Consider the following 24,935-nt stretch of genomic DNA (forward strand, 5'->3'; position numbering starts at 1 on the left):
TCACCGAACCCTCACGAGAACCCCCAGGGCGATCAGGGTGAGCTCTATGGAAGGCGCGGACCAAATCAGTCGCATGAACATCGGAGGCGACCACCCAGGAATTGTCCTCCTGACCATAACCCTTCCACTTAACCAAATACTGGAGTTTGCGTCTGGAAACACGAGAATCCAAGATCTTTTCAACAACATACTCCAATTCTCCCTCCACCAGCACCGGAGCAGGAGGCTCGACCGAAGGAACAACAGGCACCTCATACCTCCGCAACAACGACCGATGGAACACATTATGAATAGCGAACGATGCTGGGAGATCCAAACGGAAAGATACAGGGTTAAGAATCTCCGAGATCCTATAAGGACCGATGAACCGAGGCTTGAACTTAGGAGAAGAGACCTTCATAGGGACAAAACGAGAAGACAACCACACCAAGTCCCCAACAAGAAGTCGGGGACCCACGCGGCGACGGCGATTAGCAAACTGCTGAGTCTTCTCCTGAGATAACTTCAAATTGTCCACCACCTGATTCCAAATGTGATGTAGCCTGTCCACCACCACGTCCACTCCAGGACAATCCGAAGACTCCACCTGACCAGAGGAAAAACGAGGATGAAACCCCGAATTACAAAAAAAAGGAGAGACCAACGTGGCCGAACTAGCCCGATTATTAAGAGCAAATTCGGCCAGTGGCAAAAAAGCAACCCAGTCATCCTGATCAGCAGAAACAAAACACCTCAAATAAGTTTCCAAGGTCTGATTAGTTCGCTCCATCTGGCCATTCGTCTGAGGATGGAATGCAGACGAGAAAGACAAATCAATGCCCATCTTGGCACAAAACGTCCGCCAAAATCTAGACACAAACTGGGATCCCCTGTCAGAAACGATATTCTCCGGAATCCCATGCAAACGAACCACGTTCTGAAAAAACAAAGGAACCAACTCAGAGGAGGAGGGCAACTTAGGCAAGGGCACCAAATGAACCATCTTAGAAAAGCGGTCACACACAACCCAGATAACGGACATTTTCTGTGAAACCGGGAGATCAGAAATAAAATCCATGGAAATGTGCGTCCAAGGCCTCTTCGGGATGGGCAAGGATAACAACAACCCACTAGCCCGTGAACAGCAAGGCTTAGCTCGAGCACACACTTCACAAGACTGCACAAAGGTACGCACATCCCTAGACAAGGAAGGCCACCAAAAAGACCTGGCCACCAAGTCTCTTGTACCAAATATTCCAGGATGACCAGCCAACACAGAAGAATGGACCTCGGAGATGACTCTACTGGTCCAATCATCCGGAACAAACAGTCTTTCTGGTGGACATCGATCCGGTTTATCCACCTGAAACTCCTGCAATGCGCGTCGCAAGTCTGGGGATACGGCGGACAATATTACCCCATCCCTAAGGATACCAGCAGGCCCAGTGTCTCCAGGAGAGTCAGGCACAAAACTCCTGGAAAGAGCATCTGCCTTCACATTCTTTGAACCTGGCAGGTATGAAACCACGAAATTGAAACGAGAAAAAAATAACGACCAACGAGCCTGTCTAGGATTCAAACGCCTGGCAGACTCAAGGTAAATGAGATTCTTGTGATCAGTCAAGACCACCACGCGATGTTTAGCACCCTCAAGCCAATGACGCCATTCCTCAAATGCCCACTTCATGGCCAAAAGCTCCCGATTACCCACATCATAATTGCGCTCGGCGGGCGAGAATTTTCTAGAGAAGAAAGCACATGGCTTCATCACCGAGCCATTAGAACTTCTCTGTGACAAAACCGCCCCCGCTCCAATCTCGGAAGCATCAACCTCCACCTGGAAAGGATGTGAAACATCTGGTTGACACAACACAGGAGCAGAAGAAAACCGGCGCTTAAGTTCCCGAAAGGCCTCCACGGCCGCAGGAGACCAATCAGCAACATCAGCACCCTTTTTAGTCAAATCAGTCAAAGGTTTAACAATACTGGAAAAATTAGCAATGAACCGACGATAAAAATTAGCAAACCCCAAGAACTTCTGAAGGCTCTTAACAGATGTAGGTTGTGTCCAGTCACAAATAGCCTGAACCTTAACGGGATCCATCTCAATAGTAGAAGGAGAAAAAATGTACCCCAAAAAAGAAATCTTCTGGACTCCGAAGAGACACTTTGAGCCCTTCACAAACAGAGAATTGGCCCGCAAAACCTGAAACACCTTCCTGACCTGTAGAACATGAGACTCCCAGTCATCAGAAAACACCAAAATATCATCCAAATACACAATCATAAACTTATCCAGATATTCACGGAAAATATTGTGCATAAAGGACTGAAAGACTGACGGAGCATTGGAGAGTCCAAAAGGCATTACCAAATACTCAAAATGGCCCTCAGGCGTATTAAATGCGGTTTTCCACTCATCACCCTGTTTTATCCGCACCAGATTATAAGCACCACGAAGATCTATTTTAGTGAACCACCTAGCCCCCTTAATGCGAGCAAACAAATCAGTAAATAATGGCAATGGATACTGGTATTTGACTGTAATCTTATTCAGAAGGCGATAATCTATACAAGGCCTCAGGGAACCATCTTTTTTTGCCACGAAAAAAAAACCTGCTCCCAGAGGGGACGAAGATGGACGAATATGTCCCTTTTCCAAGGACTCCTTAATATAATTCCGCATAGCAGTATGCTCTGGCAGTGACAGATTAAATAAACGACCCTTAGGGAACTTACTGCCAGGAATCAATTCTATAGCACAGTCACACTCTCTATGGGGAGGGAGCGAATTGAGCTTAGGCTCCTCAAAAACATCCCTATAATCCGACAAAAACGCAGGGATCTCCGAAGGAGTAGATGAAGCTATAGAAATCGGAGGTGCATCATCATGAACCCCCGTGACATCCCCAGCTTAGCACAGACATTGTTTTCCAGTCCAGGACAGGATTATGAGTTTGTAACCATGGCAGACCAAGCACTAGTACATCATGTAAATTATACAGTACAAGGAAGCGAATCACCTCCTGATGAACGGGAGTCATGCGCATGGTCACTTGTGTCCAATACTGCGGTTTATTCATAGCCAATGGTGTAGAATCAATTCCCTTCAGAGGAATAGGAACTTCCAGAGGCTCTAGACTAAAACCGCAGCGTTTAGCAAATGACCAATCCATAAGACTCAGGGCAGCGCCTGAATCCACATAGGCATCGACGGAAATGGAAGACAGTGAAAAAATCAGAGTCACAGACAAAATGAACTTAGACTGCAGAGTATCAATGGCAAAAGATTTATCAACCCTTTTTGTGCGTTTAGAGCATGCTGATATAACATGAGCTGAATCACCACAATAAAAACACAACCCATTTTTCCGCCTATAATTTTGCCGTTCACTTCTGGACTGAATTCTATCACATTGCATAGTCTCAGGTGCCTGTTCAGAAGACACCGCCAACTGGTGCACGGGTTTGCGCTCCCGTAAACGCCGATCAATCTGAATGGCCATAGCCATAGACTCATTCAGACCTGTAGGCGCAGGGAACCCCACCATAATATCCTTAATGGCCTCAGAAAGACCATTTCTGAAGTTTGCAGCCAGGGCGCACTCATTCCACTGAGTAAGCACCGACCATTTCCGAAATTTCTGACAATATATTTCCGCTTCATCATGCCCCTGAGAGAGGGCCAATAAAGCCTTTTCAGCCTGAATCTCTAGGTTAGGTTCCTCATAGAGCAATCCCAATGCCAGAAAAAACGCATCCACACTGAGCAATGCAGGATCCCCTGGTGCCAATGCAAATGCCCAATTCTGAGGGTCGCCCCGTAGGAACGATATAACAATCTTGACCTGTTGAGCAGGGTCTCCAGAGGAGCGAGATTTCAAAGAGAGAAACAATTTACAATTGTTCCTGAAATTCAGGAAGGTAGATCTATCTCCAGAAAAAAACTCTGGAATAGGAATTCTAGGTTCAGACATGGGAGTGTGAACAACGAAATCCTGTATGTTTTGAACCTTTGCCGCGAGATTACTCAGGCTGGAAGCCAAACTCTGAACATCCATGATAAACAGCTAAGATCAGAGCCATTCAAGGGTTAAGAGGAGGTAAGAAGCAGCTAGACAGCAATTAAGGGCTAGGCAGCAAAACTCTGAAGGAAAAAAAAAAAAAATTTTCCTTGAACACTTCTTTTTCTCCTGCTTCAGCCCAAACAATTAACACTTTGTGGGCCGGCTATACTGTCATGAATCCCCAATGGCTAGGGATAGCACAGGATAAGCAAAGTATAATAAATATCGGACGAGCTCTAGGGTGATGGAACCTGGGCTGACCGCTGCCCTACGCCTGACAAACGCAACTAGAGATAGCCAGGGAGCGTGCCTACGTTGGTTCTAGACGCCACGCACCAGCCTAAGAGCTAACTAGTACTGCAGAGAAAACAAAGACCTCACTTGCCTCCAGAGGAATTAACCCCAAAGATATAGTTGCCCCCCACATGTATTGACGGTGAAATGAGAGGAAGGCACATACATAGAGATGATGTATATAGCTTTAGCAAATAGAGGCCCGCTGAAAACTAGAAAGCAGAATGACACAAAAGGGGACTGAGCGGTCAGCAAAAAACCCTAATCAAAAAAAAAACATCCTGAGATTACAAGAACCCATGTGCCAACTCATGGCACATGGGGAGAACCTCAGTCCACTAGAGCAACCAGCTAACAAAGAGACATTCTAAGCAAGCTGGACCAAAAAACCAAACAACTGAAAATCAGCACTTAGCTTATCCTGAAAGATCTGGGAGCAGGTAGGCAGGAACCAAACAGAGCACATCTGAACACATTGATAGCCGGCAAGGGAAATGACAGAGAGGCCAGGTAAAATAGGAAACACCCAGCCTCTGATGGACAGATGGAAACCAAAGGCCGCAACCCACCAAAGTCACCCAGTACCAGCAGTAACCACCAGAGGGAGCCCACAAACAGAATCCACAACACCTATCACATTCTTTCTTGGGTATTATATTTTCACCCTTCACTGCAGTTCCTTGCTGCCTATACTCTAGGTGGACTTGGATTTAGGAGTTCCAGCCCTTCAACTAAGGGGTTTACCTTGTTTAGTAAACAGCAGTTGAATTCCTGCAGTGAGCCTGTTTTCCTTCCCAGTTCCTCTTCCTTTCACCTTTTTAGGCTACTGGGAGGGTTTACTTGTTCCGTTTACTTTTGGCTCTCCTTAGCTCTACCCTATATGAATGTGTTTTAATTTTCTCACCTTGGGTCTTCGTATCTTCCTGCACACTTTCCTCGTTTTGGCAGTGTTTTGCGGTGCCCCTCTGGTTCCTCAGGAGGTACGATGGCCTTTTAGGGAGCTAGGTTCGAGGTGGTGTTTTTGAGTTGTGCGATTAGTGTCTTTCTAGTCTAGCCTACAGGGATCGGTTGGGTGTGGGTGCAGCGTCTCCCTGTAGAAGGTCTTCCCTTTTTCTGTTACCCATGTGCTACATTTATAACATAAACGTGTTGACAGTCCCTTACAATTCCACTCCATTCGTAACTATAGATCAAGTGACTGAAAAACCCATTTTGTTATGCTGCTCATACAGATCACTTATTGCAGGTTTTTTTTCCCCTACTGGAAACATTCACAAACCACAAGCAAAAATTTTGAAAGTGGTGAGGAATTTACAGAGTTGTAGAACCTTTAATTATAAAGCAATTAAACTTGATGTAATCCTAGAAATCTGTCTTTATATTAAATTATTAAGTGTCTTCTTGGTGTAGAAGTAAAAATTTTATGCAGGATTGGCTATAAATGTATGATTACTGGGAGTTCAACCATTGGTGTCCCATTGTCACCTACGTGAACGGTGTAGTGGTGTGCATGTGTCCACCATGGCTCCATTCACTTTTATGGAATAGGTATCTCCATCTGTATCATAGAAGTGGAGAAGTAATACATTTCTTTAGCAGGTACGGTAATTTTTTTTCAATCCAGTTATGCATATATTATGCAATATGCTGTTTGCATTGATTAGATTGACATTGGCAGAGATTGCGGTCACATAATAAACCGTCATTGCACACGGAATATTTTTTTCCATAGGGATCGGGCCGTTGTCACTCTTAATTCTTTTCTTTTAATTTTCTGTTGCAATTTAGGCGTGATGTCTCTGCTGCGGCCCCTGCTCTTGGATGTGGTCCCAACTATCCAGCAGACCTCTGCTTTGGCTCTTGGGAGACTCGCCAATTATAATGATGATCTGGCAGAAGCAGTTGTTAAAGGAGACATTCTTCCACAGCTTGTGTATTCTCTAGCCGAGCAGAACGTAAGTAAATACTTGATGGCTTTTTTAAAGACTTTATTCCATCGTGACAAGAATCAAATTATAGCCTGAAAGAATTTATAAGAAGTGAGCGAAATCTCCAAATACGTCATGAAGAGCTGCTGCATGGTGAGGGCAGGATGATGATAGAGCTGGAAATATCAACATTTATGTAACACTTATGTATTAGACCCCGAGGGGAGAAGTCCTCCCATTAATATTCAGATTTAATATCTGGCAGGGGGTTATCATTGTCTCTCTCTTATGTAACAGAATGAAAAATAGATGGCAGCTACCATAGATCTCCTTGATATCAATGAAGACAATGTTGCTAAATTTGGTAATTATAATATTATAAGAACATTTGCAAACTTACCCAGAAGACATAAATATGTATAAACCTGATGTACATAGAAGCAGGTAATTACCCATTTCTGTAGGTGAAATATAGAGCAGATTTATCAATCAATTTATAGCAATTTTGTAAAGTAAATAGATTGAAACAAAAATCATTTGAGCTAAATGTTAAAGTGGTATTCCCATCTCTAAGACCTGATTCCAATATGTAGTAGATGTAGTAATATTTGCAAATACCTTGAATTAGAAATGTAGTATAGTTCTTCTGATTATCTATGTCGCTTACCTCATGTACAAGGGGGCACATAGGGTAGCGACATGCAGTAGCATAGGTATCCATAATTACAACAACTCATATAGTAACACCAAGTTAGTTATTGCACACCCAATATAAGAATTAATACATTTTAATAAATAAATATTAATTGGTTGTTAGTGGTTGTAACCATAGATACCTAAGCTACTGCATTGCCCTGCACATGTGGTAAGCGGCATAGCTTATCAGAACAACTATACTACATTTCTAATTGGAGGTATTTGCTAATATTATTATTATTACACCTGCTACACATTGTGATAGGATCCTGGAGATGAGAATACCCCATTCAATTTAGAAAGCACCTTCCCTATTTTTCCAACACATATCATCTGTTGAAGTCTTGATCGCTGTGATAGTGAAGAGACCGGCGTGCCACTGCGCAGTCTACCACAGTATGTCCACTCCTACAGCTCCCACCGCTCTGGTCACCCACCTCTCCTGGGATCCTGAGTAACTAATATGTTTAGCGATGCAACAGCACAGAAGCGAGGAATATATTGTATCTAGCTAGGCATTTTTGTCATGTCTGAAATTTTTTTCTGACAATTCCTATAAGGTTGAACATATTAGTTGACACTCAGTTTGATCTGAAGAAGAAATTGCTGAATGGGATTTATAACAGTTATGACATGTTGGTCGCAGTTTTGTATGGACTCTTTAAAGGGACTTCTGAGGAATAAAATTGAAAGAGGATCTGAAAGGTAAGAATTCCTAAATCTAAATCTAAATAAAGGCAGAGTAGGTTAGGGGTTATAATTAGCATCCAGACCCTGTCCATGCTATAGGCAGCAGTCAGTGAAAGTCCAAAATAACATTGTAATCACACTGCGACCTGGTCCATTTCAATCACTGAGACAGTGAACAGGAGTCCTGGACGTTCTCCAATTACGATATGTCCACTCTTCAGTTGATTGATGTCTCGCTCAGTACATTAAAGGCCCCGTCACACACAGCGACGCTGCAGCGATACAGACAACGATGCTGATCGCTGCAGCGTCGCTGTTTAGTCGCTGTGTGGTCGCTGGGGAGCTGTCACACAGACCGCTCTCCAGCGACCAACGATGCCGAGGTCCCCGGGTAACCAGGGTAAACATCGGGTTGCTAAGCGCAGGACCGCGCTTAGTAACCCGATGTTTACCCTGGTTACCAGTGTAAAATGTAAAAAAACAAACAGTGCATACTCACCTTCGCGTCCCCCGGCGTCCGCTTCCTGCACTGACTGAGCGCCGGCCCTAACAGCAGAGCAGTGACGTCACCGCTGTGCTGTGCTTTCACTTTACGGCCGGCGCTCAGTCAGTGTGGGAAGCAGACGGCAAGGGACCTGACGGACACCTGAATGTGAGTATGTACTGTTTTTTTTTTTTTTACATTTACAATGGTAACCAGGGTAAACATCGGGTTACTAAGCGTGGCCCTGCGCTTAGTAACCCGATGTTTACCCTGGTTACTAGTGAAGACATCGCTGAATCCGTGTCACACACACCGATTCAGCGATGTCAGCGGGACCTCAACGACCAAAAAAAGGCCCAGGCCATTCCGACACGACCAGCGATCTCACATCAGGGGCCTGGTCGCTGGTACGTGTCAAACATAGCGAGATCGCTACTGAGGTCGCTGTTGCGTCACAAAACTTGTGACTCAGCAGCGAACTCGCTAGCGATCTCGCTATGTGAGACGGGGCCTTTAGAAGCTGAGAAGGACGTCAGTCAACTGAACTGTGGCCATGATTGGAGAACAAATAACAAAAGACTGACTGGCACATCCAAGCTAGTGTGAATAGGTGCAAACTAGGAGCAGCTACCTCCATATACAAGCATGTCAATGTAAAATATATGAAATATGAATAGCAATACGGCTTCTGAATATTAGAAAAAAATGAGAAGCTTTGCACACAATTTAGCCAAGTCATGCCTGTCCATCAACCAATGTCAAGGTGGTTTCAAAAACTAATTGGTTCCTATCAATGTGAGTACCTCTCCTAGGCTGATGTCTGAATTCCTGGGTGAATGTGGACACCTCTCTCTGTATTGCCTGTATTTATGGGTAGGTAGGAACCTGCTGTATTTAAAATTACCACATGTTGAAGGGAGAACTGCTCGGTCAGTAAGCTAACATAAATAATAATAATCTCTTTATATAGTGCCTACATATTCTGCAGCACTTTACAGTTTTTTGCACACATTATCATTGCTGTCCCTGATGAGGCTCACAATCTAGATTCCCTATCAGTATGTCTTTGGAATGTGGGAGGAAACTGGAGAACCTAGAGGAAACCCACGCAAACACGTGGAGAACATACAAACTCCTTGCAGATGTTGTCTTTGGTGGAATTTGAACCCAGGACCCCAGCGCTGCAAAGCAACACTGCTAACAACTGAGCCACCATGCTGCCCATACAAATAACAAAAGACTGACCAGCACATCCAAGCTAGTGTGAATAGGTGCAAACTAGAAGCAGCTTCTTCCATATACAATATACTAAAAAAAAAGTCTGTGAGACCACCTTGACATTGGTTGATGGGCAGGCATTACTTGGCCAAATTATGTTCAAAGCGTCTCATTTTTTTTCTAGTATTCAGAAGCCGTATTGCTATTCATATTTCATATATTTCACATTGACATGCTTTAGCACGATAGAGTGCAACTTTTTTTGTACATGATTGGAGAACAGCCGTGACTGCTCAGTGCTTCAACCCGCCCCGATGACTGGAAAGCAGCGCCATTATAATGTTGCTTCCTCCTTTCACCACTGACTTCCGGTTATGACACGGCCCTGATCTGGAGGCTAATGATAACCCCTAGCCTGACCTGACAGATTCCTCTTAAAAAAAATGCTCAGATTAATATAAAAAATGAAAGAAACCATAGTTGCCTCTCTGAGCTCCTACCAATCCTGTTTTGATATGCATGGACCTTTGCTGATCTTTGCTGCAGTCAATCCCTGAGATAATGGGTCAGTACTGTGAATAGTGACGGGACGTCATTGCTACAGCTGGAAGTAGAGACCGGGTAGTGATGAAACAGGAGAGGCGGAGGATCTGTCACATTACTTTTTTTTATTTTGGAAATCTATTCTAGGCATTTTGATAAAAAGTTTGCACCCCTTCCCAACAACCTCTTTTTACAGAGAAGCTGTCACTTGCAATAAATGTGTACATTTTTTTGTTTTACCTGGTCTGCAGTTCTCCTGCATATGGCATTTTTTTCTGCACCTTCCCATTCATTAGAAATGGCCCAAACTTCCTTTTTGCGCACTGTTTTTTTTTCTAGTTTTGTTAGCCAAGTGGGCGTGATTCTCAAAAAGATGCCAACAAAGAAGAGTTAAGAACCATGCTCATTTGGCTAACAAGACAATATTTTTATACAGGGAAAAGGGAGCCGTATTTCAGGAACAAAAGACAAACCGCGCCAGATTCAGGAGAACAGTGGCATGTACAACTGGTAGGAATACATATTTGTGGCAATTGACAGGTCCTCTTTAAGGGAGTTTTATTTGGATACTGCATTTTTGCTATGTACTATATGGTAAAATAATGATTATTATTTTTTTAGTGATTTTATTTGTCTTTACTGTACTAGTTTTTTTTATTTCAATATGAATTAGATTAAATGTCTTTACTCTCCTGCTGCAAAGAGTAATTTACATTAATTTTAATTTTTCACATCAATGATAAATAATAAAAAAAATATAATTCATCATTGACAAAATTGATTCTTTTTGCAAATAAATGTGAGCAATCTCTGATCGACTGAAAGACCATATCCCGATCCTTTAGGAGCACGCAGAACTCTAATATTACTACTCGTCTATAGTTTTAAGTCTGCAAACCTTTAACAAACATATCACCAATTAGGACGTATTAGGTATTTGCTGTTAATAAAGATCTCATTCTGTAGGCCTGCCTCATCCGGGACGGCTCAGGCCATCCCCAGGCCATGCTTAGAGCCACCCCCCAGGCCTGCCCGGGAACCTCCCCTGGGCCTGCCCTTAGCCTTCCCTTTTCTTGGCTTCTATGTTGGAAATGCTCTCATTGTATTGAATTGCAGCTTTGAATACTTGTGTTTGCATAAATAATTCATGTGTATATTGATGAATAGAGCCTAAATGACAGTCTGCTGGATAATAGAGATACTTAACCCAGAAAAGGCAGCTGCTTGTTTATTTAAAACAACTATTTCACAGATATAAAAGGTCCTCAAAAGTTTACCAGACTTGACGAAACTAAATGGAATTAAAATACACTCTCCGTACACAAGAGAAACCATTGAGCTTACAGTCATTTACCCAGTTCTAGGGTGGAAACTGTGTATCCTGCCTTACTAAATACGTGAATTTGCCTCCAACAAGACTGGTACTGGTATTAAAAGTCCTAGTGGATGCTAGAACAGCACATATCTTTGCTTTAATCTTTTGAGTTTTTTTTTCCTGTCAATATGTAAATTAAAGGGATTGTCTGGTTTAGAAAATCTTTTTTTACTCAGAGTATAAGAAAGGGTATGTCATACATAAAATAAACAACTTTTTGATCTTAAAGGGAATCTGCCAGCCCTTTTTTTCTTTTTGCTACTGCAGCATAATGTAGAGGCAGAGAACCTGATTTCAGCAATGTGTCACTTTCTTTACTGGGTGCTGTAGTTCGGATTAAAAACTCTTTTCTCTGCTGCCGATCTAGCAGTTCTCTGAATGCTGAGCTTTTGGTAAACCCGCCCTCACCACTGATTGGTAGCCTTCTGTGTACACTGTTCATAGGCAGAAAACCGCCAATCAGTGGTGGAGGCGTGGCTAGACAATTGGAAGCAGGCTTACTAGTCCTCTAGTGATAATCTATTGCTGATAAAACTGTGAGATTATAAAAACTACACTGAACAGCTCAGTAAGTGACACATCGCTGGAATGAGGGTCTCTGTCTCCGATTAGGCAACAGAAACCTGTAGACAGATTTCCCTTAATAGGCACTGTGTAAGGCTTCATTTTCCCTGCCAGGGCATTGCAGGAGAATTAAACACTTGCAAGTCGATTTCTTCACAACTGATCACTGTAGATGTCAGAAGCAGGAATAGGTGTTATCAGATTATTGTTGGAGGACTCTTCTAGGGAAGTGGATTGTCCTTAGTAGGCAATGCCTGATTACACACAATGAAAGGTTCACTTTTTCAATATACTATTGATGGAATTTACTAGTTAAATTTATGTACATTTTTTTACATTAAAAAGCTGCTACTTTTGGTGTGCACTACGATTTGCGTTAATATTTATGATTTAAATTGTTCGCCTATTGTTAAAGTGACAAAATAAGTGGTTGGGGTTAACGATAAGGTGTGGGGCCTCCCGTAAAATAAAAAAATGACTATAATTTACACCATAGATTAGAGTCAATTAAAGCACAAATCTATACCCGTTCATAGAGTCCACGAAATAACAAATTTGGCACATTTTTTCTCCAATTTTTTTGCCTCAATCCCTGGTCCTAGCAGATTCTCTCACACAAGGCAGCATTTCTTTTATTTGGACACAACGCTGCTCACATGATCATCTTCATTATTTCTCCCCGATGCAGCTCTTCTCTCCTGGCATTGTCATGTCATTACAGTATCGAGGAAGAGAGCTGCAGTGGGTAATAGTGATGAAGATAATCATGGGAGCAGTGTTTGTTACATACAATGCTCTGGATATATCCTAGGTATCATGGCAGTATTCCTCCATACCTCCTTAGATACAGAGCATTGTATGTAAGGACAAGGACACTACAGCTCCTGCAGCTCTCCTCCCCCAGCTTTTGTAATAACAATGATCAAGTTTAGCCCCTTAGTGACCGCGTCAATTTTTTAAACTCTGACCAGTCTCACTATATGTAGTAATAACTCTCGAATGTTTCTATATATCCCATTGATGGTGAGATTGTTTTTTCGTGACACATTATACTTTATGATAATGGTAAAGTTAGGTTGATATGTTTTGCGTTTATTTATATAAATACCAAAAAAGTGGCAAAAATGTTAAATAATTTGCAATTTTCTCAACTTTGAATTATTATTATATTATTATAATCCAGATCGTCGTATCACACAAAAACATTAATAAATAATATTTCCCTCATGTCTGCTTTACATCAGCACCATTTCTAAAGTGTTGTTTTATTTTGTTAGCATTTTAGAAGGTTTAAAAAAGGTAGCGGTAATTTTTCTTTTTTTTAAAGAAAATTTACAAAACTCTTATTTTCTAGGGACTTGTTAAGTTTTGAAATGACTTTGGGGGGTCCTATATGTTGGAAAACCCCAAAAGTGGTACCATTTAAAAAAATCGCACCCCTCAACGTATTAAAAACTGCTTTCAAGCATTTCATTAACCCTTCGGATGCTTTTCAGGAATTAATGCAAAGTGGCATAACAGGAATGAAAAGTTTATTTTTACCATCAAAATGTTGATAACTTCTTCACGGGCCGCTATAGCCGGCAGATTCTAATGCCGCTATTTGGCCATGAACTGCCATGGAAATTATCAGGACAATACAATCATGATCTCTGAGTGCAAATGAGGTGTAAGAGGCAGCTTCCGCATTCTGTTAACCATTTATATGCTGTAGTCACAGCAGCATCTAAGGGGTTCAACAGCCATGGTCGGTGCCAACACTGATCGTGGCTGATGCAGCAACTCAGTATAATGTACCACTGATACCTGCAGGATTGTTACCTGTCAGGGAATGCTAGTCTCTTATATCACAGGTCAGTAAGAAGACTTATTGGTGGTCATTAAGCGGTTAAGGAAGAGTCAGACAGCCATATTATTTGTATCAGGATCACAACGCAATGCTCGTACTGGGTGGCGGCTCTCCCAAGCGGAGCGTGGCGGCATGTATTGCTATGCAGCTGTCACACTCGGGTCAGGATCGCTGACTGCCAGTCTGAGCTTTACGTTGTGATCCCCGGCCAAGTTATACGCCTATCTGACTGCCCTTAGACACATTAGTCTCCTCAGATCACAATGAAGAACCGATTTCTGATGTTCTATATGGATATTTACTTTTTTTTTTTTTTATTGGTGAATGCATGGCCTTCTTTTAATTGAGCAATGTCATATAAGGGGGAAAAAGAAAATTCCACCAAAGAAGAATCCCTGTTAATTCTCCCTTAATTGAAGGGAATATCTCTGCAATGTAGAGGAGAAATAAAAAAAGGTAAACTGGTTAGCCAGCTGTTCAGCCCTTTTATCATGAGCTAGCCAGTTTATAGGGATTGTCCTGTTAGTTTATCACTTATCAAGTCCCTTGCCCTGTAGATACTGTAGGTGATCAGTGGGTGTCCCACTGTTCAGAACAGAACCAATGGGCAAATTGGATAGCTTTTATCCCTGTTACAAAATGGAGCGGCTGGTTGGATACATGACCGTCGCTCCATTCATTCTCCGCGATGCTGCCGGTAAAAGCCCAGCGCTCAGCAGCCTCATAGGGAATGAATGGTGCGGTGATCGATCATGAGCACTGCTATTCCATTCTAAAGGATAAAACAATTCCCTGTACTACAGTCCCAGCAGTCAGACATCCACCGATCAACAAGTTATCACCTATCCCGTGAATATGTGATCATTTGTTTTCACTGTACAACCCCTCTATCATGCAAAGATTGGTGAAAGGTCGTCTTTAATTTATGTCTAGAGAAATCACCTTGTTGTATTCTCAGATGACTTTGAGTGTGTAGTTGTGAAATCATTATTATCAGTGTCATTCAAGGATTTTGGATACTCGTGCATCACATACTGTATAGAGGGTGTTGACGCCATACATAAACAGTATATATAGTGCATTATAAAACATTTCTTAATTTCTCTTTAAATATCAGAGCCATGATTGGTGTTATCTTTGGCATTCCTGCCTGCTAGCACTTACTCTAAAAACAAAACGGAGGTCCTGAGAGGATGTTGTGTTTCATTGAAAAGGGATCAGCAGTCTTACCCTGAGGTGTTTATCATGCTGGCTGCCATGATCCCAGTGCATACCCGGTGTAGAAGCAATCAGTGCCGGATGTCCCTAGCGAATAGCCACCTTAAGCACCTTCCTTCTAAAATGTGTTTTCACTTGTCTTCTTTTTGGTTAGGGCTTCGTCTTGTCTCCGACTTTGGATGTTCTGTAGCATTCAGCTATTTTTTATGTGTTCATTACGTTTGTGTTTTACTAATGTTTCATCAAATATTATTTTCTTACTCTCTCTTGTTTACTTGTAGTTTTTTTTGTTGCTTTTGTTTTGTGAGGATGTGTGGGGGAGGGAGTGTCAGATAGGAAAATAGACAGAAGTTAGATGATGCATGCAAATGTGTGCAGTGGTGCATGTTGTAATGTATTCCTGCCAAGAGTTTCTGTGTAAAAGTACAGCTATGATGGAAACATCTTTATGTCCCCAGCACAGATATGGCAGTGCAGGGAGACAAAGCATGCTATGATTATTTTTGTAAGTGGATGGTTTTCTGCCACGTATGGATGAGATTTAGTTGAGTGTCATCCACTTTACTGTCATTATAATACCCTGAGCGTTTTCCAACCGCAAATCCAGCAGGAATATCTGCAGCATATCCACCACATGTAAATGTTATCCTTATCAATCCTGAATTAATGCACACAGTGATGGTAAGTTGTGTATGAGCAGAAGCGCTGCAGTTTTACCCCTATTATCTGTGATGTAGGTATACCAGTAAGGATGCATGATAGCTGTAGTCTACATTTCCCACTCTCAATTTTTTTGACGGCACTTTAGTTTTGGATTAATGTAAGTGACCTATCCAGCACAGTTCAGCTGTGTAGTATAAAGGTCCCCTACTCATTAGACTGAACCGAATCTGTATGGGGGCCTCCGACTGTTCCCTAATAGATGAAAAACAAGAGACAGAAGTATCTGACAAGTCCGATTTCGGACTGCTGATCCTTTTGTTTTCCAAGGCTTGTGTGCACACGGTACGTTTTTTATGCGTTTTTTCCTTGTGAAATTTGCACTAATTCCATATCAATATCTGTGAACATTTTCCTACTTATTTATGCATTTTTATGTGTATTTTAAATGCAACCAAAGAACGCCAGGTGATTAAACCTGCACATTTCGTATTCCTGACTGGAATGAATGGATAAAACCATGATGCATGATAGATGTAGTCTTTTGGTCTCCTTCGCTTTGTCAGGCAGCTCCTATTTAAGTGATTTCTTGACTGAGAACAGATGTGGCAGTAATCAGGCCTGCGTGTGGCTAGGGAATTAGAACTCCGATTCCCAAAGATGTGATAAACCACAGTTAATTTAGGTTTTAAGTGGTGGAGCAATCACTTTTTCACGCAGGGTCCTGTAGGTTTGGATTACTTTTTCCCTTAATAAAGACCTTCATTTAAAAATTGCATTTTGTGTTTACTTGTGTTATCTTTGTCTAACATTTAAATTTGTTTGGTGATCTGAAACATTTAAATGTGACAGACATGAAAAAGAATAGTAAACACTTTTTCACACAACTGTATATTTATATTTATTTTACTCACTTATCTAGCACCATCATATACCGCAGCATATACCGCTTCACAAACATTATCATCACAGTCCCCATTGGGGTAAACAATCCAATAGGTTAAGTAAGGCTAAACACCCTTTAGTGCCACATGAAAGGGTCTAAAAGGTGCAAGTTTATTATATCTAGGGGGCTTGTGACATTATATATCTACAGGAAATCTAGCTACACTATGTATATCTTTACATAAGATTGCTTTATTTGTTTTGTAAACTAGCTTTAAATTATACTAGCTGTACTACCCTGCTTCGCCCGGGTTAATAACTTCTGTTAGCAAAATGGAATGTGTTAACAAAAATTTATTCTGCACACAAAAACCACAAAACAAATAGATAGAAATGTAGAGGCAAAAAACTAAGCTAATAGAAGCATTTCACAACATATATTTCAACACCAGAGGTATTCCACACAGATTTAACTAAATTGGCCAAGTAATGTGAACTAATCTTCTACTACTTATTCGAGAGCCTTTTGATAAACGACATTCTTAGTTTTTCCTTCAGGTGCAAAGACGAAGAGATTTTTGGCTGTTCCAACTCTTGAACAGGCCACATAAAGTTGACCATGAGAAAAGCATGGAGATTGTAAATCGATTCCAACTACTTTCAAGGACTGTCCCTGAGCCTTGTTGATGGACATAGCAAATGGCAGTCGAACAGGAAACTGGAGGCGTTTAAAATCAAAAGGCAAATCAGATGGAACGAGAGGAATTGTTGGAATGAAAACATCTTCTCCTGTGGCACATCCTGTCAAAATGGTTGCCTCGATTACATGTGGAAACAGGTTCTTAATCAAGAGTATTGTTCCATTACACAGCTTTGGTGGATCCAAATTTCTCAATAGCAGAATAGGTGCTCCAGGTTTTAGAAAGAGGTTGTGAGGAGGAAGTCCTTGTGGCTCCAAGGAATTGAGGAACTCAGTTGTATAAAATAATGCTTGAGCAGGGTCTATTACTGTATCCACTGACTTAGGTTGTGCACACACCTGGAAGGAGATTTAGAATTTGAAGATTGATCTTGTTGATGCTGTCATTTTTGAGAGCTAGAATAGCCCTTTCACACAGCCAGCCAGAATTTTTGAAGTGGAGTTGAATGTTTGGAAAAACCTTTGCTTTCAACTCCTCAATGGAAGTCACAATGCAACAAAAGTTGCTTGGGAAGGTGATCTGTCCAGTGGTTGAGTTTACTGGTGCCTTGCCATCTCCAATAGTCAACAGCTGGCTCGAAAACAGTGCAGCAGAAACATCGCCAGCTGACATTCGTGCCATGGAATTCCTTTTCTTATGAGGCATTATTGTGGTAAAAATAGTCTGTAACTGGCAGTTTCTATATCCCTCTCACATAGAGGTAATGTGACTGACCTCATCCTTTCCACCAACACACCCTAACTGACATGCTATTACCTCACACAAGCTTTGTTATACTGAGAATGTCCTTTGTTCCCTATATTGACCAATCAGAGCTCAGATTAATTAACTGTAGCAAAATAGAAGCTGAGCTGTGATTGGTTGCTTTTGGCAGCCTGATAAATCCCCAGCCAACAGGAAGCCCTCCCCCTGGCAGTATATATTAGCTCACACATACACATAATAGACAGGTCATGTGACTGACAGCTGCCGGATTCCTATATGGTACATTTGTTGCTCTTGTAGTTTGTCTGCTTATTAATCAGATTTTTATTTTTGAAGGATAATACCAGACTTGTGTGTGTTTTAGGGCGAGTTTCATGTGTCAAGTTGTATGTGTTGAGTTGCGTGTGGCGACATGCATGTGGAGACTTTTGTGAGATGAGTTTTGTGTGGCGACATGCGTGTAGCAACTTTTTGTGTGTCGAGTTGCATGTGACAGGTTAGTGTAGCAAGTTGTGTGCAGCAAGTTTTGCGCATGGCGCGTTTTGCGCGTGGCGAGTTTTATGTGTGGTGCGTTTTGAGTAAGTGCAAGTTTTGTGTGAGGCAACTTTTGCATGTGTTGCAACTTTTGTGCATGTGGCAATTTTTCCGCGTGTGCAAGTTTTTGGTGTGGCGAGTTTTCCATGAGGTGAGTTTTGCACGTGTGGCGAGTTTTGCGTGAGCCTAGTTTTGCATGTGGCAAGTTTTGCGCGTGGCGAGTTTTGAGTGGCGACTTTTGTGTTTCGACTTTTATGTGGCGAGGTTGGTGTATGTGTGGTGAAATGTGTGCTGAGGGTGGTATATGTGTTCAAGCACGTGGTAGTGTGTGGCGCATTTTGTGTGTGTGTTCATATTCCCGTGTGTGGTGTGCATCCCATGTCGGGGCCCCACCTTAGCAACTGTACGGTATATACTCTTTGACGCCATTGCTCTCATTCTTTAAGACCCCCTTGTTCACATCTGGCAGCTGTCAATTTGCCTCCAACACTTTTCCTTTCACTTTTTCCCCATTATTTAGATAGGGGCAAAATTGTTTGGTGAAATGGAACACGCGGGGTTAAAATTTCGCCTCACAACATAGCCTATGACGCTCTCGGGGTCCAGACGTGTGACTGTGCAAAATTTTGTGGATATAGCTGCGACGGTGCAGATGCCAATCCCGGACATACACACACACACACACACACACACACACACACACACACACACACACACACACACACACACACACACACACACACACACACACACATTCAGCTTTATATATTAGATAGAGAATTACAGCATGTAAAAGATGATGTTTAAAACGCATTGCATATGGATTGTATATGCATGTCATATGGATGTCATACAGATGCTAGGTGAGAAAAATCGCATTGTACTCGCATGACACTCGCCCTAACATTGGAGCAAATTTTTTTTACACAGATGTGAGTGAGGCCTAAAGCAAAGAGGAGAGAAGTGATCATACATTATTCAGCTACTCATTACTAGTGATGAGCGCATATACTCGTTACTCGAGATTTCTCGAGCATGCTCGGGGGTCCTCCGAGTATTTTTTAGTGCTCGGAGATTTTGTTTTCATCACCGCAGCTGAATGATTTACATCTGTTAGCCAGCATAAGTACATGTGGGGATTCCCTAGCAACCAGGCAACCCCCACATGTACTTATGCTGGCTAACAGATGTAAATCATTCAGCTGCGGCAAGCAAAACTAAATCTCCGAGCACTAAAAAATACTCGGAGGACCCCCGAGCATGATCGAGAAATCTCAAGTAACGAGTATATTCGCTCATCACTGCTCATTACCATCAATGAGTGCTGTGAAGGTTAGATTCACATGCTGCATATTTGGTGCAGATTTCACATCTTTGGGAATCTGAGTTCTAATTCCCTAGCCACACGCAGGCCTGATTACTGCCACACCTGTTCTCAGTCAAGAAATCACTTAAATAGGAGCTGCCTGGCAAAGTGAAGTAGACCAAAAGATCCTCAACAGCTAGAAATCATGCCGCTATCCAAAGAAATTCTGGAACAATTGAGAAATTAAGTAATTGAGATCCATTTGTCTGGAAAAGGTTATAAAGCCATTTCTAAAGCTTTGGGACTCCAGTGAACCACAGTGAGAGCCATTATCCACAAATGGCGAAAACATGGAACAGTGATGAACCTTCCCAGGAGTGGCCGGCCGACCAAAAGACTCCACAACAACAGCTCACAAAAGAACCCACAACAAAAACAACCAAAGAACTGCAGGCCTCAGTTAAGGTCAGTGTTCATGACTCCACCATAAGAAAGAGACTGGGCAAAAATGGCCTGCATGGCAGAGTTCCAAGGCGAAAACCACTGCTGAGCAATAAGAACATAAAAGCTTGTCTCAGTTTCGTCAGAAAACATCTTCCTGATCCCCAAGACTTTTGGGAAAGTGCCCTGTGGACTGACAAGATAAAAGTTGAACTTTCTGGAAGGTGTATGTCCCATTGTATCTGGCATAGCAGTAACAGAGCATTTAAAAAAAGGGGCATCATACAAGCAGTAAAATATGCCAGTGGTAGTGTCATGTTCTGGGGCTGTTTTGCTGCTTCAGGACCTGGATGACTTTCTGTGGTAAATGGAACCATGAATTCTGCTGTCTACCAAAAAATCCTGAAGGAGAATGTCCGGCATCTGTTCATGACCTCAAGCTGAAACGTACGTGGGTTATGCAGCAGGACAATGATCCAAAACACACCAGCAAGTCCACATTTGAATGGCTAAAGAAAAACAAAATTAAGACTTTGGAGTGGCCTAGTCAAAGTCCTGAACTTAATCCTATTGAGATGGTTTGGCATGACCTTAAAAGGCAGTTCTTGCACAGAAGTCCTCCAGTGTGGCTGAATTACAAAAATTCTGCAAAGATGAGTGGGCCAAAATTCCTCCAGAGTGTTGTCGAAGACTCAATGCAAACGCTTGATTGCAGTTGTTGCTGCTAAGGGTGGCCCAACCAGTTATTAGGATTATGGGGCAATAACTTTTTCACACAGGTCCCTGTAAATTTGGATTTCTTTTTCCCTTAATAATAAAGATCTTCATTTAAAAACTGCATTTTGTTTTTACTTGTGTTATCTTTGTGTAATATTTAAATTTGTTTAGTGATCTGAAACATTTAAGTGTGACAGACATGCAAAAGAATATGAAATCAGGAAGGCAGCACTTTTTCACACAAGTGTATGTATATATATATATACAGTATTTGGGCTAGTGAGGATATTGCATGGCAGTCAAGTTGCCACCTTGTGACAGACTCTGGAATCCCATTGTAGTTCTGATGAAGGCTCCAAATATTAGGGTTGAAACGTTTACTATTTGTATTGCCATTAAAAATAATTTGTTTCATTCACTGCAATTTGAGGGCCGAGATCCTTTTTACAGAATTGTTGTAGACATCAACTGGAAGTGCAAATTGATCCCAAGTGGAAGTCTATATTCAATAAAGGATGATGAAAACAAGTGCTCCTCATCTTATTTATTACAGAAAAAAGTTTCACAATACAATGAATTTTGCGGCACCAGGACCCCATTGTCAAAAATACAAAGACCAATGATACTACTTTGGTTTAAATACAACACATAGATGGCAAAAAATGCACATTTTAAAGACAAATACCCTAACTAATGGAAAACAACTTGAGACCAGGCTAATAAATATAAAGTTGATATTAGAAGAGAAACACAGAAGAAGACATACAGTGCCTTGCGAACGAAAGTATTCTGCCCCCTGGAACTTTTCAACCTTTTCCCACATATCATGCTTCAAACATAAAGATACCAAATGTAAATTTTTGGTGAAGAATCAACAAGTGGAACACAATTGTGAACTTGGACGAAATTTATTGGTTATTTTAAATTTTTGTGGAAATTCAAAAACTGAAAAGTGGGACGTGCAATATTATTCGGCCCCTTTAACTTAATACTTTGTTGCGCCACCTTTTGCTGAGATTACAGCTGCAAGTCATTTGGGGTATGTCTCTATCAGTTTTGTACATCGAGAGACTGAAATTTTTGCCCATTCTACCTTGGCAAACAGCTCGAGCTCAGTGAGGTTTGATGGAGATTATTTGTGAACAGCAGTTTTCAGCTCTTTCCACAGATTCTCGATTGGATTGAGGTCTGGACTTAGACTTGGCCATTCTAACACCTGGATACGTTTATTTGTGAACAATTCCATTGTAGATTTTGCTTTATGTTTGGGATCATTGTCTTGTTGGAAGACAAATCTCCGTCCAAGTCTCAGGTCTTTTGCAGACTCCAAAAGGTATTCTTCAAGAATGGTCCTGTATTTGGCTCCATCCATCTTGCCATCAAGTTTAACCATCTTCACTGTCCCTGCTGAAGAAAAGCAGGCCCAAATCATGATGCTGCCACGACCATGTTTGACTGTGGGAATGGTGTGTTCAGGGTGATGAGCTGTGTTGCCTTTACGCCAAACATATCGTTTGGCATTGTTGCCAAAAAGTTAGATTTTGGTTTCATCTGACCAGAGCACCTTCTTCCACATGTTTGGTGTGTCTCCCACATGGCTTGTTGCAAACTTTAAAAAACACTTGTTATGGATATCTTTGAGAAATGGCTTTCTTCTTGCCACTCTTGCATAAAGGCCAGATTTGTGCAGTGTACGACTGATTGTTGTCCTATGGACAGACTGTCCCACCTCAGCTGTAGATCTCTGCAGTTCATCCAGAGTGATCATGGGCCTCTTGGCTGCATCTCTGATCAGTCTTCTCATTGTTTGAGATGAAAGTTTAGTGGGACGGCTGGGTCTTGGTAGATTTGCACTGGTATGATACTCCTTCCATTTCAATATGATCGCTTTCACAGTGTTCCTTGGGATGTTTAAGGTTTTGGAAATCATTTTGTATCCAAATCCGGCTTTAAACTTCTCCACAACAGTATCACGGACCTGCCTGTGGTGTTCCTTGGTCTTAATGATGCTCTCTGTGCTTCAAACAGAACTCTGAGACTATCACAGAGCAGGTGCATTTATACGGAGACTTGATTACACACAGGTGGATTATATTTATCATCATTAGGCATTTAGGACAACATTGGATCATTCAGAGATCCACAATGAACTTCTGGAGTGAGTTTGCTGCACTGAAACTAAAGGGGCCGAATAATATTGCACACCCCAGTTTTAAGTTTTTGAATTTCCAAAAAAATCTAAAATAACCAATACATTTTGTTCAACTTCACAATTGTGTTCCACTTGTTGTTGATTCTTCACCAAAAATTTACATTTGGTATCTTTATGTTTGAAACATGATATGTGGGAAAAGGTTGAAAAGTTCCAGGGGGCCGAATACTTTCGCAAGGCACTCTAAATATATAATACTAGCTGAAGAGCCTGGGCATAGTAACTAACTGTGATTAGTTATAACAAATTATAATGATTAAATTGCACCTAAAAACATTTCACATCATATATTCATCACTACAGATTTGCAACACAAATTAACTAAATGATTTCCCAAGTATTGATAGTATTTTATTTTCAACTCATTCAAGAGCCTTTTGATAAACAACATTTTTGTTTTTCCTTCCGGTGCAAAGATGAACATATTTTTTGCAGTTCAAACTCTTGAACAGGCCATGTAAAGTTGACCTTCAAGAAAAGCATGGAGATTGCATATCGATCCCTACTACTTTCAAGGACTGTCCCTGAGCCTTGTTAATGGACATTGGACATGCCAGTTGAACTAGAAACTCGAGGCGTCTAAAATCAAAAGGCAAACCAGATGGAATGAGTGGAATTCTTGGAATAAAAATGTCCTCTCCTTTGGCACATCCTGTCAAAATGGTTGCTTCAATTACATGTGTAAACAGGTTCTTAATCAAGAGTCTTGTTGCATTACACAGCTTTGGTGGATCTAAATTTCTCAACAGCAGAATAGGTGCTCCAAATTTTAGAAATAGTTTATGCGGAGGAAGTCCTTATGGTTCCAAGGAGTTGAGGATAGAATAATGCTTGATTAGGGTCTGTTACTGTATCCACTGACTTGGAGGTCGTGAACATACCTGAATATTTGAAAATTGATCTTGTTGACACTATCATTTTTCGGAGCTAGAATAACCCTTTCTCACAGCCAGCCAGACTTGTGATTGTGGCCTTATACACAGCCTCATACTGCAGCAGCACCTCACTTCTCTTATTTGCCCCTCGCACACATACTCCACTATTTGAAGCTCGCGCACACACTCCACTATTTGCCCCTCATGCACATACTCCACTTTCCCCTCGCACACACTCCACTATTTTCCCCACACACTCCACTATGTTCCCCTCACTCCTCTCATTTTCCCCTCACTCCTCTCATTTTCCCCTCACTCCTCTCATTTTCCCCTCACTCCTCTCATTTTCCCCCCACTCCTCTCTTCCCCTCACACGTGCACAGCAACTTCCTGTTATGAGTACAGCGGTCTGATCCATGAGGCTCCTTCCTTTCCCTTGACATCATGCCTCACAGGAGCAACTCCATTCTAGACACTACGGAGCTAGTTGTGGCCTGTGCCTGCCGCGCACTGATACTCTGAAGGCAGCGGCCCTGATTGTAGCTCACAGCAGCTGGGACATCGCAGCCAGTGAGTTTTGCATGGTGACTTTGGAGGTGAATGTGTCTCCGCCCATGTGCGCAAACAACCTGGGCCGTGTGGACAAGGCTTTGCATTTTGAGTGAGTGTGGCTATGTGAAGTGGGCGGGGCTATGTGGGGTGGATGTGGCTTGATACATACACACACACGCACACACATACATACAGTCAGCTTTATATATATATATATATATACATACAGAGTGGGCCATTTATATGGATACACCTAGGTGGGCCATATATAAAGTTGGATACAAAATGGCCGCCATGGTCACCACCCATCTTGAAAAGTTTTCCCCCTCCCATATACTAATGTGCCACAAACAGGACGTTGATATCACCAACCATTTCCATTTTATTTAGGTGTATCCATATACATGGTCCACCCAGGTTTATCCCCATATATGGCCCTCCC

General features: G+C 41.8%; 1 protein-coding gene across 2 annotated transcripts in view; it reads left to right on the top strand.

The window, feature by feature from the left end:
- The window catches only part of SPAG6 (sperm associated antigen 6), a 220,776-nt gene that overhangs the window by 78,363 nt on the left and 117,478 nt on the right, over nt 1-24,935 (top strand). For both annotated transcript variants that reach the window (XM_077268352.1, XM_077268353.1), the window contains exon 3: nt 6,129-6,295. In XM_077268352.1, coding sequence (XP_077124467.1) covers nt 6,129-6,295 — 167 coding nt within the window. The remainder of the gene's footprint in view (nt 1-6,128; nt 6,296-24,935) is intronic.

Source organism: Ranitomeya variabilis, chromosome 6 (assembly GCF_051348905.1).
Source record: "Ranitomeya variabilis isolate aRanVar5 chromosome 6, aRanVar5.hap1, whole genome shotgun sequence".
NCBI classification, from domain to species: domain Eukaryota; kingdom Metazoa; phylum Chordata; class Amphibia; order Anura; family Dendrobatidae; genus Ranitomeya; species Ranitomeya variabilis.